We start from the raw sequence: 15,000 nt of genomic DNA, 5'->3' as shown, positions 1-15,000 counted from the left end.
ACATACACACTACACTAATCGTTAAAAGTATACATACTCACATAAAATAATATATATATATATATAATATATATATATATATGTGTGTGTGTGTGTGTGTGTGTGTGTGTACACCTAAATATATACACACTAACACACGACTTAGTCTATACACCCACCTCCTAAGATTTTTCCTAGCCACCAGAAGAGTCATGAGGATGATGTTGGCAGCCATGCCCAAGATACCCAGGGCCAGGATGATGGCCGCCTCGGTGGGGCCACTGGGGTGGCACTCGAACTGGGTCGTCGGCACCGTCCGGTTTCGGGGGTCCTGGAGGGTCACCCCGTACCTCAAGTTGGCTCCGGACATGGCGACGGAGGATAGAACCGACGAAGCTATGATGGCGGGCGATTAGTTAGTTAGCTTGACGTCGCTTTTCTATCCGGTTGGATGATGCGGATGAGGTATGGATGCCTTTTTTCTTTTTTTGGGGAGGGGCGGTGTTAGACGATGTTTTGGTGGTACTGGATGGCTGTGGGTTTAGCTTTTTTTCCGTTTTTGTTGATGCTGTGGTTTTGGAGTTTTTTCTGAAATGATGAAAAGAAGGTTGTTAGATAATTATAGAGTCAAGGTAGTTTGGATGGCCTCGTCTCTCTCTCTCTCTCTCTCTCTCTCATTAAGACACTGTGAATGATCAGTAAAACCTGCTCCGAAAGATAAGTGATCACACGATGTCTCCTCTTAGGATGGACTAACAAGTCTTTGAGACATCCTAATCCTTGTAACTAATTGTAACTATCTCTCTCTCTCTCTCTCTCTCTCTCTCTCCTTTTTATTTGGGACAATGATACTAATTTCTAACAAATGATTAAGTAAGATACCATCGACAACATATTAATATATAAAGAAATATTACCTTTCTCATATCACAGTATTACTGAAACAACCGAACACTGAAAACAAGAGAACAAGTTGCTATTGGTTTTCTGTTCGTGAGCTGGAATGTTCTCCTTCACTAGTTTGCTGGGATTCGTACTCTGTCATTTTATCGTTCTTACAGACGCTGGCGAATGAATCATAAATTCAAACGACACTAATAAACCAACCCTACCATATGCTTCTTCCGAGTTCTCCATATAAGAGATTGCAGGCTCGAATCCCCCCCCTTATCGGGAATGGAGTTTTCGAAAACGGGAAAATGAAAACAGAAAATAAGCAGGGCCAGCAGGCAGCAGACAGCAGGCAGCAGGCAGCAGGCAGCAAGCAGCAGTAGCTGTAGCAGCCTCCAGCATGGGGGCACGGGGGTGAAGGTGCTGGGGGCTGTGGGCTAGGAAGGGAGCATTTTCAAATCAGGCCATTAAAAATTGGCCTGCTCTGAGATGCATCAGCAGAAGGAGAGAGAGGATAAGATAGGCCCTTTTTTTTTCCGTCTGGCCCGACATCCCCGACATTTGCCCGACAAGCAGAACGTCGTGGGAAAATAAAGCCACACCACCACACCGCCCGACATCGCCAGCGACGCCCGACAACCAGAGCCTGAAGAGATAACAGACGAAATATGTCGCGTGTCCAACGGCGGCATGCGAAGATGCATACAGATTACGAGTGTTTTTTATTTTTAAAATTTTTTTTTTTTGTTTTTTCGTTTTCTTTTTCTTTTCTTTAAGCAGCGTGAGTTGTGGAGGCGGGGTTTTGGGGGGCGATGGGGCGATGGGGGGGGGGGTGGGGGGGGGGGGGGGGGGGGGGGGGGGGGGGGGGGGGGGGGTGGTGGGTGGGAGGGGGGGTCTTATCGCATGATGCTGGTTCCCATAACAAGATTTGTTTTTTCCTTGTTTTTTTTATACTTAACTCGAGCTCGTTGGTTTTTTTTTTTTTGCTCTCTCTCTCTCACTCTCTCTCTCTCTCTCTCTCTCTCTCTCTCTCTCTCCCCTTCGATTTTCTCGGGATTTTGGTGCGAGTTCTGAAGAAAATTCTTTCGTCTCCCACCCTGGGGTTTGAAAATCTCGTTTGAAGAAACCAAGGAATCCATTTCGTAATTACAGCTTCCTCCCCCCCCCACCCACCCACCCTCTCTCTCTCTCTCTCTCTCTCTCTCTCTCTCTCTCTCTCTCTCTCTCTCTCTTCATTCCTTATGAGTTTGAGATATCTTACTCAACAACAAAAACTGTTGTAAATGTTACTTCGCTCTCGCTCTCTCTCTCTCTCTCTCTCTCTCTCTCTCTCTCTCTCTCTCTCTCTTACACATACACACACACACACACTAACACACTACACACTAAAGATCAGACCAATATGAACGTTTTCATGTGATTTTTAAAGTTAAATTTGGCAAACCTTCATTTTTCAATTAAAAAATCATATTTTCTATATTATTATTATATTATTATTATTATTATTATTATTATTATTATTATTATTATTATTATTATTATTATTATTAATCCATTTAAGATCAAAATACTTTACCCATCTAATTTCTGTCGTTCTATTAAGGGGTTGGGGTTATTATTATTATTATTATTTTTTATTATTATTATTATTATTATTATTATTATTATTATTATTATTATTATTACCACTCTAACTTTTCTCTTTCTATTCAAAGGGGTTATACAACCGCCTTCTAGCCCGGATTGCTCTGTATCGACAGTTTCCGGATACCTATATCGAATTCAATACTTCCCTATCTGTAGTTCTGGAATTTATTTACCTTTTTTTATTTTCTTAAATTGGAATTTGTACCGAAGTTTATTTTACCTTATTTTTTCAAAGGGAATTTAAAGCGGATGAGATACAGGATATTCTTTTATTTTGTTTGTGGTGTGTGTGTTGTGTGTGTGTGTATGTGTGGTGTGGGGGTGTTGTGTCTGTGTGTGTTTGTGCTCTATTCACGTTTTATTCCCTTTCATGGAAAGTCAAGTTGTCCAAATCTATATTTTTTAACTCTTGGGGCGTTATTATTATTATTATTATTATTATTATTATTATTATTATTATTATTATTATTATTATTATTATTGTTGTTGTTGTTGTTGTTGTTGTTGTTGTTTATGATATTATTATTAGTATTGTTTATTATTATTATATTATTATTATTATTATCATTATTATTCCCTAGAAGGAAATGTTTCCCTAAATATTTAAATATCAGCTCCTATGATAGAAACTACTTTTAGTCTTTTATTAATATTTTCAGTAAAAAATAAAATAAAATTTTTCACTAAGAATAAAACCATTTTTCCACATTTTTTTCACCTGTTTTGTAACTTCCAATGGACCGCGAAATTGGGTCGGTCAATCTATGGGGCCATTGGCATATCAATTCGCAGTACAAATCGCTCTACAAAAAAAAAAAAAAAAAAAAAAAAAGCTGTGCATTTTAATAAACGATTTTATTGCTCTGAGATTTTTTTGGATGGAAGTTAGGTCGTTTTTATATAAATATAATGTATTTTAAGCTTTGTTTTGTATATATATATATATATATATATATATATATATATATATATATTTATATATATATATTATATATATATATATATATACATATATATATATATATATATATAATATATATATATATATATATATATATATATATATATATACTTATGTATTTACCGTCGATGCAGATGTCAAGTTGTCAAATGAATATTTTCTTGTGACTATTTACGTTTTTGTTTATTAGTTACCACGATTACGCAAAAGGTTGAGTTCACCTTCCAGAAAAAAAAAGTTGACTTCTCTGTGTGTGTGTGTCGTGTGTGTGTGTGTGTGTGTGTGTGTGTGTGTGTGTGTTGTGTGTGTGTGTGTGGAAATAAATGCTTCGTACTCTCAATTATCTTGCCTAGAATATTTCAGCAACCAGTTGAAATAAAAAAAAAATAAAATAAAAAGATACAAATATGAGATTTTGGCGATGGGAAAAAATTCGTGAAGTAAACTGCAATACAGCTACCAAAGTTGTTTTTGTTTATTGTATTTTTCAACAACAGATCGACTAGAGGAAAGTATTTGCTGTGCTATGGTAGTACGTACCAGCTGATTCTCATAATAGTATTGGATGTCAGCCTGTGGCTCGTTACATCTCACGTAATTTATTATTATTATTATTATTATTATTATTATTATTATTATTATTATTATTATTATTATTATTATTATAATAATATTATTATTATTATTATTATTATTATTATTATTATTATTAAATATTATAATATAATAATAATAATATTAATATATTATTATTATTCATTATTATTATTTTATTATTATTATTATTATTATTATTATTGTTATTATTATTATTATTCTGTCACGATCCCCAAATTCGACTTGGTGGTAATTATAGTGTGGGGTTCCGGGTTGCATCCTTTTTTTACAATGTACGCTGTTTCTAGGCGCATATTATTATTATTATTTTTTTTTTTTTTTTTTTTTTGCTCTATCACAGTCCTCCAATTCGACTGGGTGGTATTTATAGTGTGGGGTTACGGGTTGCATCCTGCCTCTCTAGGAGTCCATCACTTTTCTTACTATGTGTGCCGTTTCTAGGATCACACTCTTCTGCATGAGTCCTGGAGCTACTTCAGCCTCTAGTTTTTCTAGATTCCTGTTCAGGGATCTTTGGGCATCGTGCCTAGTGCTCCTATGATTATGGGTACAATTTCCACTGGCATATCCCATATCCTTCTTATTTCTATTTTCAGATCTTGATACTTATCCATTTTTTCCCTCTCTTTCTCTTCAACTCTGGTGTCCCATGGTATTGCGACATCAATGAGTGATACTTTCTTCTTGACTTTGTCAATCAACGTCACGTCTGGTCTGTTTGCACGTATCACCCTATCTGTTCTGATACCCAATAGTCCCAGAGGATCTTTGCCTGATCGTTTTCTATCACTCCTTCAGGTTGGTGCTCGTACCACTTATTACTGCAAGGTAGCTGTGTTTCTTGCACAGGCTTCAGTGGAGGGCTTTTGCCACTGAATCATGCCTCTTTTTTGTACTGGTTCTGTGCAAGTGCCGGGCATTCCGCTTGCTATGTGGTTTATGGTTTCATTTTTCGTATTGCACTTCCTACATATGGGAGAGATGTTATTTCCGTCTATCGTTCTTTGAACATATCTGGTTCTTAGGCCTGATTTCTTGTGCCGCTGTTATCATTCCTTCAGTTTCCTTCTTTAGCTCTCCCCTCTGTAGCCATTATTATTATTTATTATTATTATTATTATTATTATTATTATTATTATTATTATTATTATTATTATTATTATTATTATTATTATTATTGTCCTCCAGCAACCATCGCTGTGATCATGCCCTGGCAGATCTGGCGAAACGTCAGAAAGAGAGAGAGACAGAGAGACAGAGAGACAGAGAGAGAGAGAGAGAGAGAGAGAGAGAGAGAGAGAGAGAGAGAGAATCTTGTAGCAGTAATATATGTATATAGCAGTAATAAAGATAATTCAATATGACTACACTGGATTTGACGATCCCCTTTGACACGTTGCTTGCCAGTTTCAGCAACATTGAAAAATCCTTAATAAGGAAAATGGAGAAGACTCTATACAAAATTAATGGAGCTGATGCACAAGCAATCCTTTTCAACAAGACTTGTTTAAAAGAGGGTCTACTCCCAAGATATATTATTATTATTATTATTATTATTATTATATTATTATTATTATTATTATTATTCTTATGATTATTATTATTATTATTATTATTAGTTATTATTATTATTATTCAGAAGATGAACCCTATTCATTTGGAACAAGCCAACATGAGCCACTGCCTCTGAATTCAAGCTTGCAAGACGTAACAGAAGGTAAAAGGTTGTCGCAAAATTAACAGATTACGTATTGGAAAAGATGATTAATAAATTGATAAATAAATATTTGAAAATTCAAGTTAATTCTTATAATATAGGTTCATTTGTTTTGGGATACCGATGAATCGCATCTTTGCTTTAACGTTTGAGGTTAGTACCTTCATTATTATGAGTTGATAACGAAATATTTCCTCTAACTCAACTGGCTACGTTTCACTGCGATAGGCATCATATGATTCCTCTTACCTTCAAATATGATAGGTCTTACATTTCTACCATCGGTACCCTTATGAAACATTCGTGGCGCCAGATTGACATTAACCCATTTGCAGACTTGTCCGCTAAATATAAACGGATTTCGTTTGAAATCCAGATATAATAGATCAAAAATTTCGAATCCACACGAACTCTCCAATTACTTTCAGTCTTCAGTAATCTATGAACCATTCGTGATATCAGCTTTATAAGAACTCATTTAGAGACATGTCTTCTAAATATAAACCGATTTTATATTTATAAGGATTAAATAACAGTGCTATTACATTAAATTAAGCAACTCTTTCAGTTGAGGAAAAATCTTTTTGATAGCTCTTGAGTGACGTTGATAAAAGCAGATGCCGTGGATTCAGAAGATTATAAATGGAATGCAGAAATATATTTGGCAGATATATTACTAAAGAAAATGTGGAAATAAGGACTTTGTTATATTGATATCTAATAGATCATTATTTCTTAGTACAACGACATTTTAAGGTCATATATAGCCTAATTTTCATACATTTCTTTTATCATGCGAAGATCCAACTTGCTGAGAAAGTTCATTGCAAACCACGTAAACGCTCTCTCTCTCTCTCTCTCTCTCTCTCTCTCTCTCTCTCTCTCTCTCTCTCTCTCTCTCTCTCTCTCTCTCTCTCGCTTTTCAAATTACCTCGAAACGAATCCCAGCAATATGAATTGACAGAAACTAGTGAATAAAACAATAAAAAGGCTGAAATTTTTAACTGACAGGAATTGACAAATTATGCTAATCGCTGTTAATATATGAGCATTAATCATCTAATTACTGAAATCGATCATGATTAGCCACGTCAATGGTTTTTCATCGTGTGCATTCAAGTATAATTTTCAGTTTTATCATGATCAAGCTATATAGATTGAGTGCATTTTTATGATACATGAACAGTCTTTAGTCTTATAGTCTCATAGTAGTGCGTGTCGAAATTGCTCGTAGTACATATATTTGTGTGTATGTGGTCATGTCTGCATGTAAGTACATATAAACACATACACACACAAATATATATGTATATATGTATGTATAAATGTATGTATGTATGTATGTATGCATGTATATGCACTCACATATATGTGTGTTTGTGTACTTATATATATATATGTGTGTGTGTTATTTGTGTGTGGGTAATATTATATATAGTATATATATTATATATATATTATATATAATCATATTATCATATCATTATATATATATTATATATATATATTGTTTTATTTAAATTACTATTTATATAGAAATAACTCATATAGATGTAAGTTCATATAAGATTAAATAAACACATCAAGTCTAACATCTACACTATCGAATGTGTAAAAGGAATATAAGTTACGTCTTCAAAGACTCGCGTCACATTAACCTAACTTCTACTAAACCTTTCTGAAAACAAGAGCCAAGCTTCTGAAAAGATATCCTTTGTAGAAATGAAAGGGAAGACAGGCAGCTTCCCTACAACTCCGGTGGAGGGCTCTATTAAACCAGGACGGTAATTTATTCTGAGACACGGAGTGTTTGTCTCAAGCGTAGATTTTATTGCTCCTCCAAATATGGAAGTTAGCCTTAGGAGTTTAGCTATGTAACTTCTCCTGGAGTAATTAATGAAACTCAATTTGCTGTAAACTAATGGGAAATAGGAACAGATGTCTAAAGTAGAAACAATGATAAATAATAATGTATACCATCCGGTTATCATTAGAGATATAAAACTATATCAACTCTGCAGTACATAATGAATTGCGCGCACACACACACACACACACTCACATATCTTAATTAATTGTTATTATTCTTCACCAATGCAATATCCTACTTAGTTAATTGCTATTTTCCTTCACCAGTACAATATCCTACATTATATTTATAGAGGAAGAAGTTGAATAAACCTACGGTAATCAGGCGCCGCGTTTAACTATCTCAAAGTCTCCGTGAGCATCCGTACTATATAGTAAAACACCTTTATATTTTTGTGACAGAAACATCATCATGCACATAAACATGTTCAAAACAAGTCAACGACCGTCAGCTAAGAACGCATCTGACAAAAGCTGGATAACTGGGCTTACGCTAACTCGCTCCTAGTTGATATGGGATTGGGTAACCTGTATATGAACTTTTAACATCACATTTCAAATGACTTGCAAACTTTCTTTCTTCGCGCTGACATATCAGAACCTTAATCACGTATTTATTGGTGTTTAAAGTATTATGGTATGAAATAATGTTGTAGACATGCCAATAAATTAGTCTACGATGGCGGCCGATAAGTCTCAAGTCTGTACGGCATATGTTTAAATGCTTTTCTATAGTGTGGTCGCACCCATAAACATCAGGAAAATGAAAGTCCTTTTAGATGTAACCTAAAATCCTGTACACAATCATAAAAGTGTTTACTAACACGTAAATATTTGCCTTTCATCTATTCTGTTGACGAAACAAATGCAACTGGAAATCTCAACTTTTCATAATCACCCAGTATTTAGTTTCTGTTCTTTTGTATTCTTGTATCCTGAGCCAAAGGACATGGATTAGCATGATCCATTTGACTCTATTTCGGATTTTGGAATCTGTCTAATTTGACGGGAAAATGCGCGAATTCATTTCTTGTCTCAGGTATATATGTCAGAGAAAGCCAAATACATTTATGGGCTGTATCCACTACCAAGGCAACACTAATGTGGAAGTTTGGCTGTATTCATTTCATGAATTAGTCAAGAATTCGGCTCGTACTAGATAATATAAAGGATACTGAGAAAGCTAGAAGTAACTTTAATATCTCTGCCCTATTAATAACATTCTCCAACGATACTTTAATTTTTTTTCAACCTGAGTAAAAATAATTTTTTTCATAATTTCTATAGATATAGTGTGAGCATTTTCTCTTACTCTGGGAGTAAGCCTACAAACTGCTTTGGTGCTGTAGTCGTTGTAGTTGTTGGGGTGTGTATAAAAGTCTATGGAAATGCATAAAAAGGTCTGAAAAAGGTGTTTCGCGTTGAGTTAAAGATACAGGAATTTTAGGATGGAATATTTATAATTTATTTATCAACATTAAAATGTAAGGAATAAATAATGTGCATGTTAAACAGTACCGAAAAATTATATCTAATGAAATAGAGCGTATTTATTTTAATTTTTATTTTAATTTTGTTTGAATGTAGAATGTAGCACGTTTTGATTTACTTTAAGTAAGTAATATAATGTTTACAACTTATACGTCAGGGGAAAATCTTACACGCGTCACGAGGATGCTGGAGGTCGTATCACGCATAGTTCCCTTTTCATTTATCTTCGTTTTACTGTTAAAAAAACAAAAGCAACACTATCAAGAGTATTTGCATGATGTAAAATACATTTGTAACCTAAATAAAGGTGATCATAATTTAATGTTAAACCCATGGGATTATTGAATGTAATATGAAGAGTAATAAAATATGAGTTGGTCTCACGAGACGACTATTTCCAAAATAACTAATAATAATAATAAATAATCAATAACTAATAATAAGTAATCATGATGATGATGATGATGATGATGATGTGAGATGGATGAGATGATGATGATGATGATGATGATGATGATATATATAATAATATACCTAGTAATTATATTATTATTTTATTATTATTATTATTATTGATTATATTATTATTATTATTATTATTATTATTATTCTTAGTTAGTTAAGGGCTGAATTAATATATTGATGGTAGCAGTAGCAAAACTTTATAAAACTATGTAAAACCTACCACAGTATATTATTTTGGACCTTAATAAACATTACTTGTGCCCTCATAATTGAGATTGCGACCCATTATTATATTATTATTATTATTATTATTATTATTATTTATTATTATATTATTATTATTATTATTTATTATTATTATTATTATTATTCATGGTTTACAAAAAAATTTAAACTTTCCTAAAGATTTTGAACAAATTGAAGTGTTAAACAAATAAAAGATAAGCAGAGAGGAGAAAGAGTAGAATCATGCACAAATAAATAAATAGATGAATAAGTAAGTAGTAAGTAAGTAGGTAAGTAAGTCAGTCAGTCAGTCAGTCAGTCAGTCAGTCAGTCAGTCAGTCAGCCAGTCAGTCAGTCAGTCAGTCAGTAAGTAAGTAAATAGCACAATTCCTTTTGACCAAAATTTTACTCTCAATTAAAATCTTTAATCGATAAATAAGTTCGGTTTAAATTAAACATAACTAGAAGCAAACATCAGTCACTAATAAAAATGCATCAAAAATATATTTGTGATTAGTTGTTGATGATGCAGTAGGCTTAATAAAAACCCATATTATTTTAGATTTATTTTCCCCGTGCCAATCGTGAAAAAAATTATAACAGGTAAAACTCTAAAGTTTTACCTAACTCAAATTCGGTAACATTCATTTGTTGATGGGAACCATTTCATCCTGAAATTCATTCGCGATTAACGGGTATAATGAAAATGCACTTTATGAAAATGTCAATAATCATAATTGGCTGACATATTATGTCAATTACAGCTAATTTTTTCGATAAATTGCAGTAATGTACTTTTGTATATCCTCTGCACTGGGATTAATTGAGGTTAACAGAACATGCTTTCAACATTAGAGATAAGCAATGATCTAATCTGTTGTGAATCTTTAAAATAACTCATTTTAGAATACATTAAAATTAGAAGGCCTTAATTAAGCACTGCAATGTGTGCATTACATACATACATACATACATACATACATACATGAGCATTTATGCATTGCAATGTATACATTACTTGCATGAACATATATTTCAAATAACTCATTTCAAAATTCATTACGTCCATTCAAATCAGAAGGCTCAAATATGCATTGCATTGTCTGCATTACATAATACATACATACATACATACATACATACATACATACATACATACATACATACATACATGAGCATTTATGCACTGCAGCGTATACATACCTACATATTTACACATATATTTCAAATAACTTATTCTAAAATTCGTTACGAGGACAAAAATGCATTAAAATCAGAAGGCTAAATTATGCACTGCATATACATACATACATACATAAATGCAACACTTAAAACATTCAAATTAGTATTATAAAACTGTAATTAGGGCAGTGGGGCGAGTATATTATCTGTCATGATTACTGATTACAGATTTATTCAGGGGATATTTACATTCAAAGAATTAACGTGACGTAAATTCCTTGATTCTCCATGAGTAACAAGGCGTGATCCGACCTCCAGCTTACTGGCGATGCGTGCAAGGTTTTCCCCTCACGCATAAGTTGTAAACATTATATTCCTAACTTAACGTATATTGAAACGTGCTAAAACATACGGTCAAGTCGAGCATTGTCTCACCAGTGAAAATTCAAATAAATACGCTCTATTATGATAGAAATAATTTATCTGTACTGTTTAACATTCACATTATTTATTTTTTTTACGTTTTCATTCTAATAAATAAAGGATAAATATCCTATCCTAAAATTCCTGTATCTCTAACTCAACGCGAGACAACTTTTTCAGATCTTTTAGGCTTTTCCGCAGACCTACCCTACACGCCCCCCCCCCCCCCCCCCCCCCCCCCCCCCCTCTACAACAACAATAGCAACAACATATTAGTTTGTAGGCTTACTCCCCGAGTAAGTGAAAAACAGCAATGCAGAATTAAACAACAGCATGTATAGATATAAAAATAATATCAAACCGAATTTTTTAGAGTCCTGTCACATGATCCCTTTTTGAAAAATCCAGTGAACTGGAATTAGATGACACGTAACCATCATCATTTATTTATTAATCCAATCAACAAGTAATTATCAGGGTAGACAGAAACAGGACATTTGCAACTCGTAGCATAGTAGGAGGATAATGAATACTAAACCTGTTATTTATTTATTTATTTATTTATTTATTTATTTATTTGTTTGTTTGTGTTTGTTTGTTTACTTATTTGTTTATTTATCTATTTACTCATTTAATAATTAATTAATTAATTATTATTAATTAATTCAATATTTAATTATTTAATTAATTAATCAATATTTAATTAATTAATTTACTCATTTATTTGTCTATTTTTTATTTATCTATTTCTTTATTTATTTATTTATTTGTTGATTTATTTATCTACTTATTCATTTATTTATCTATTAATTCATCAATTCATTTATTTACTTATTTATTTTCACATATGGTTTTTGGTAATTTTTTAAACCTTTTGCATAATGAAGGATACAATTCAATGCCCAATAGTATATAAATTCCTTGGAAATAAGATTTGTTGATACGGATTAAGAAATGAATATGAATCATACTATAATATAACTAATTGCTGTCTTAGTGCACTTTTCAAAAAGGAAACGTGTCCAGAAAGCCTTCGCTCAGCATGTAAATATCCGCTGGAATATTTGTCGGTATCCAGCCAGAGGCGAGATATCCTTTGTGCGTACAAATGCTCAGGTTTTAACCATTAAAAAAACGTTGAGGTTTAAACATTGACGCGACAGTGGCTCTCTAAATTCCTTTGATGTATATGAAACTGTTTTCTTTCAAATGAGTTAAGGTATTTCGGTTAGCGAACGTGAAATAATTTGAGGATTATGTAGGTGATACAGTGTGTCAGTTGTTTCGCTGAATGCAACGTAATCGTCGCCATTATTTCCACGCGTCATTCTTTCAGATAAAGTGTGATTATCCTGCTCGAAAAAGTTAATTAATCAACAAAGGTTAATCTTTAATGTTGCTCTTTTTTTCAATAGTTCATGATGGATTGTATGACTCATGAACCTGCATGAAATTTAATGTTTTGGGGATGTAGGAATTTCATTTAATAGGAAAATTTATACAGAAAAAATGTCTATTTGTGGATAAATCGTTTATAACTTATTTGGTAAAATCTTTCGGAGGGTTGAATCATATCAGTTGATTTATGACCGACATAAACACCTATGATATTTGTTATTCCATTTTTGTAATCAATCATAGTGACTGATTTGTGAATACTGGTACGGCAAAGATTCGTCAGTTATCCAATGTCAGCTAAAATATCATATTGTGTATTTAAAAGCAACTTGTTAGAGTTAACCTCATTTAGGATTTGACTCTTAGGAAGGTTGAAGAAATTGCTTTCCAGACGAAGCGAGAACTTCACCTGAATTGTGTCGATAATGAGAACTTTCTACTTCTTCTCTCTCTCTCTTCTCTCTCTCTCTCTCTCTCTCTCTCTCTCCAATAATTGATGAAGTTTACCTTTTGTTACATCAAATGTAATTTAGAACTTTCTACGTCCCCCCCTCTCTCTCTCTCTCTCTCCTCTCTCTCTCTCTCTCTCTCTCCTCTCCTCTCCAATAATGTTTTGGAAGTTTACTTTGGTTAAATCAAATCCAATAATTGTAAGACTTTTTGTACTCGTCTCTCTCTCTCTCTCTCTCTCTCTATCTCTCTCTCTCTCTCTTCTCTCTCTCTCAATAATATGAAGTTTACTTTTGTTACATCAAATGTAAATGTAGAAACTTTCTACTGTCAACTACTCTCTCTCTCTCTCTCTCTCCTCTCTCTCTCTCAAATAAATATGAATGAATTTACCTTTGGTTACATCAAATGTAATGTAGAACTTTCTACTTCCCCCCCCCCCGCCCCCCCCCCCCCCTCTCTCGCTCTCTCTCTCTCTCTCTCTCTCTCTCTCTCTCTCTCCAATAATTGTTGAAGTTTACTTTTGGTTACATCAATGTAATGTATCTATTTTAGAATGGGAATTAAGATTGGTTTTTTCTTCATAGGATTTACTAGCAACGATTAGGTTGGAACCCGGTTTTAATAATCATATTTCATAGTCACGTCTTCTTTTGATTTAGGAAAGACAATGATTTGCGCTCTATTGGCCACTCCATCTAAAAATAAAGCATTTGTAAGTTCCAGTCAAATATATGTTTGTAAAATCCCCCTCTCAAACAAATTTAAAAGAAAATAAATCAAAACACAATCTCGTTTGTTACCAACCATTGTCTATCAATCAACTAAAATATCGCAGGCCATTATTTTCATTAGTTGAATAGATGATCATTATTTTGTCATAAAATCATTTTGTCATAACATCGCCAGCGAGCATTGTAATGACCTCACATGGCCAGTAACGATAATCAAAAACTAATTGCTCTTTTTTCGTCTTCGTCTTTTTATCTGTGCATAAAAATAGCAGTCTTTTTGTTTTTAACGCTTTATCCTTTTCAGAAAAAAAGGAACATCAAAAGCCCCAAATACTAATTCAGTATCAAAGCTTAGATCAATTCTTAATGAAAGTACGAACGATTCTAGACGAATCTATTTCGGAAACCAAATGAGTTACCAGGAAAATTTTAAAAATCATTTGAGTTTCAAATCATTTGATTTTTCGGTCTGTAATTTTCCCCGAGGCGTTCCTTGTGTTGAGATGAATTCAATATCATGGTTTTTTATATCCAGTTAATTCAATTGTGATATTTTTATATATATAATTCTGGCAGATTTCTTTTTCCAAAATTCTTTTATAGATGAAATACAGAGAAGGTAAAACGATGATAATGATTTCGATTGACTTAAGGACATGAACTCTAATCCTTTACCAATGTAGACTTTTAAGGCAATTTTAGGTGTTTTTGTCTATTAGTTGGTTTTTTTTTATTTATTATTTTGATCATCTTTTTTTTAATAAAAGGGGTCTCTGCTTTCTGTATCTCCTAATGAACACTATATTCTTTGGACGCTTGAATTTCAAGTCAATAGTGGTCTTGTTCCATATGAATAGATTTCATCTACTGAATAATAATAATAATAATAATAATAATATAATAATAATAATAATAATAATAATAATAATAATAATAATAATAATAATAAT

The 15,000-nt window shown here is 32.9% G+C and overlaps 1 protein-coding gene across 11 annotated transcripts in view; it reads right to left on the bottom strand.

Moving 5' to 3' along the window:
* Positions 1-15,000, bottom strand: part of LOC135217458 (uncharacterized) — a 334,879-nt gene that overhangs the window by 92,953 nt on the left and 226,926 nt on the right. For all 11 annotated transcript variants that reach the window (XM_064253348.1, XM_064253349.1, XM_064253350.1 and 8 more), the window contains one exon: positions 159-567. In XM_064253348.1, coding sequence (XP_064109418.1) covers positions 159-349 — 191 coding nt within the window. In that variant the 5' untranslated portion in view covers positions 350-567. The remainder of the gene's footprint in view (positions 1-158; positions 568-15,000) is intronic.

The sequence above is a fragment of the Macrobrachium nipponense genome, chromosome 7, assembly GCF_015104395.2.
Source record: "Macrobrachium nipponense isolate FS-2020 chromosome 7, ASM1510439v2, whole genome shotgun sequence".
Classification (NCBI taxonomy): Eukaryota; Metazoa; Arthropoda; class Malacostraca; order Decapoda; family Palaemonidae; genus Macrobrachium; species Macrobrachium nipponense.
This window is presented reverse-complemented; position numbering and strand designations above follow the sequence as displayed.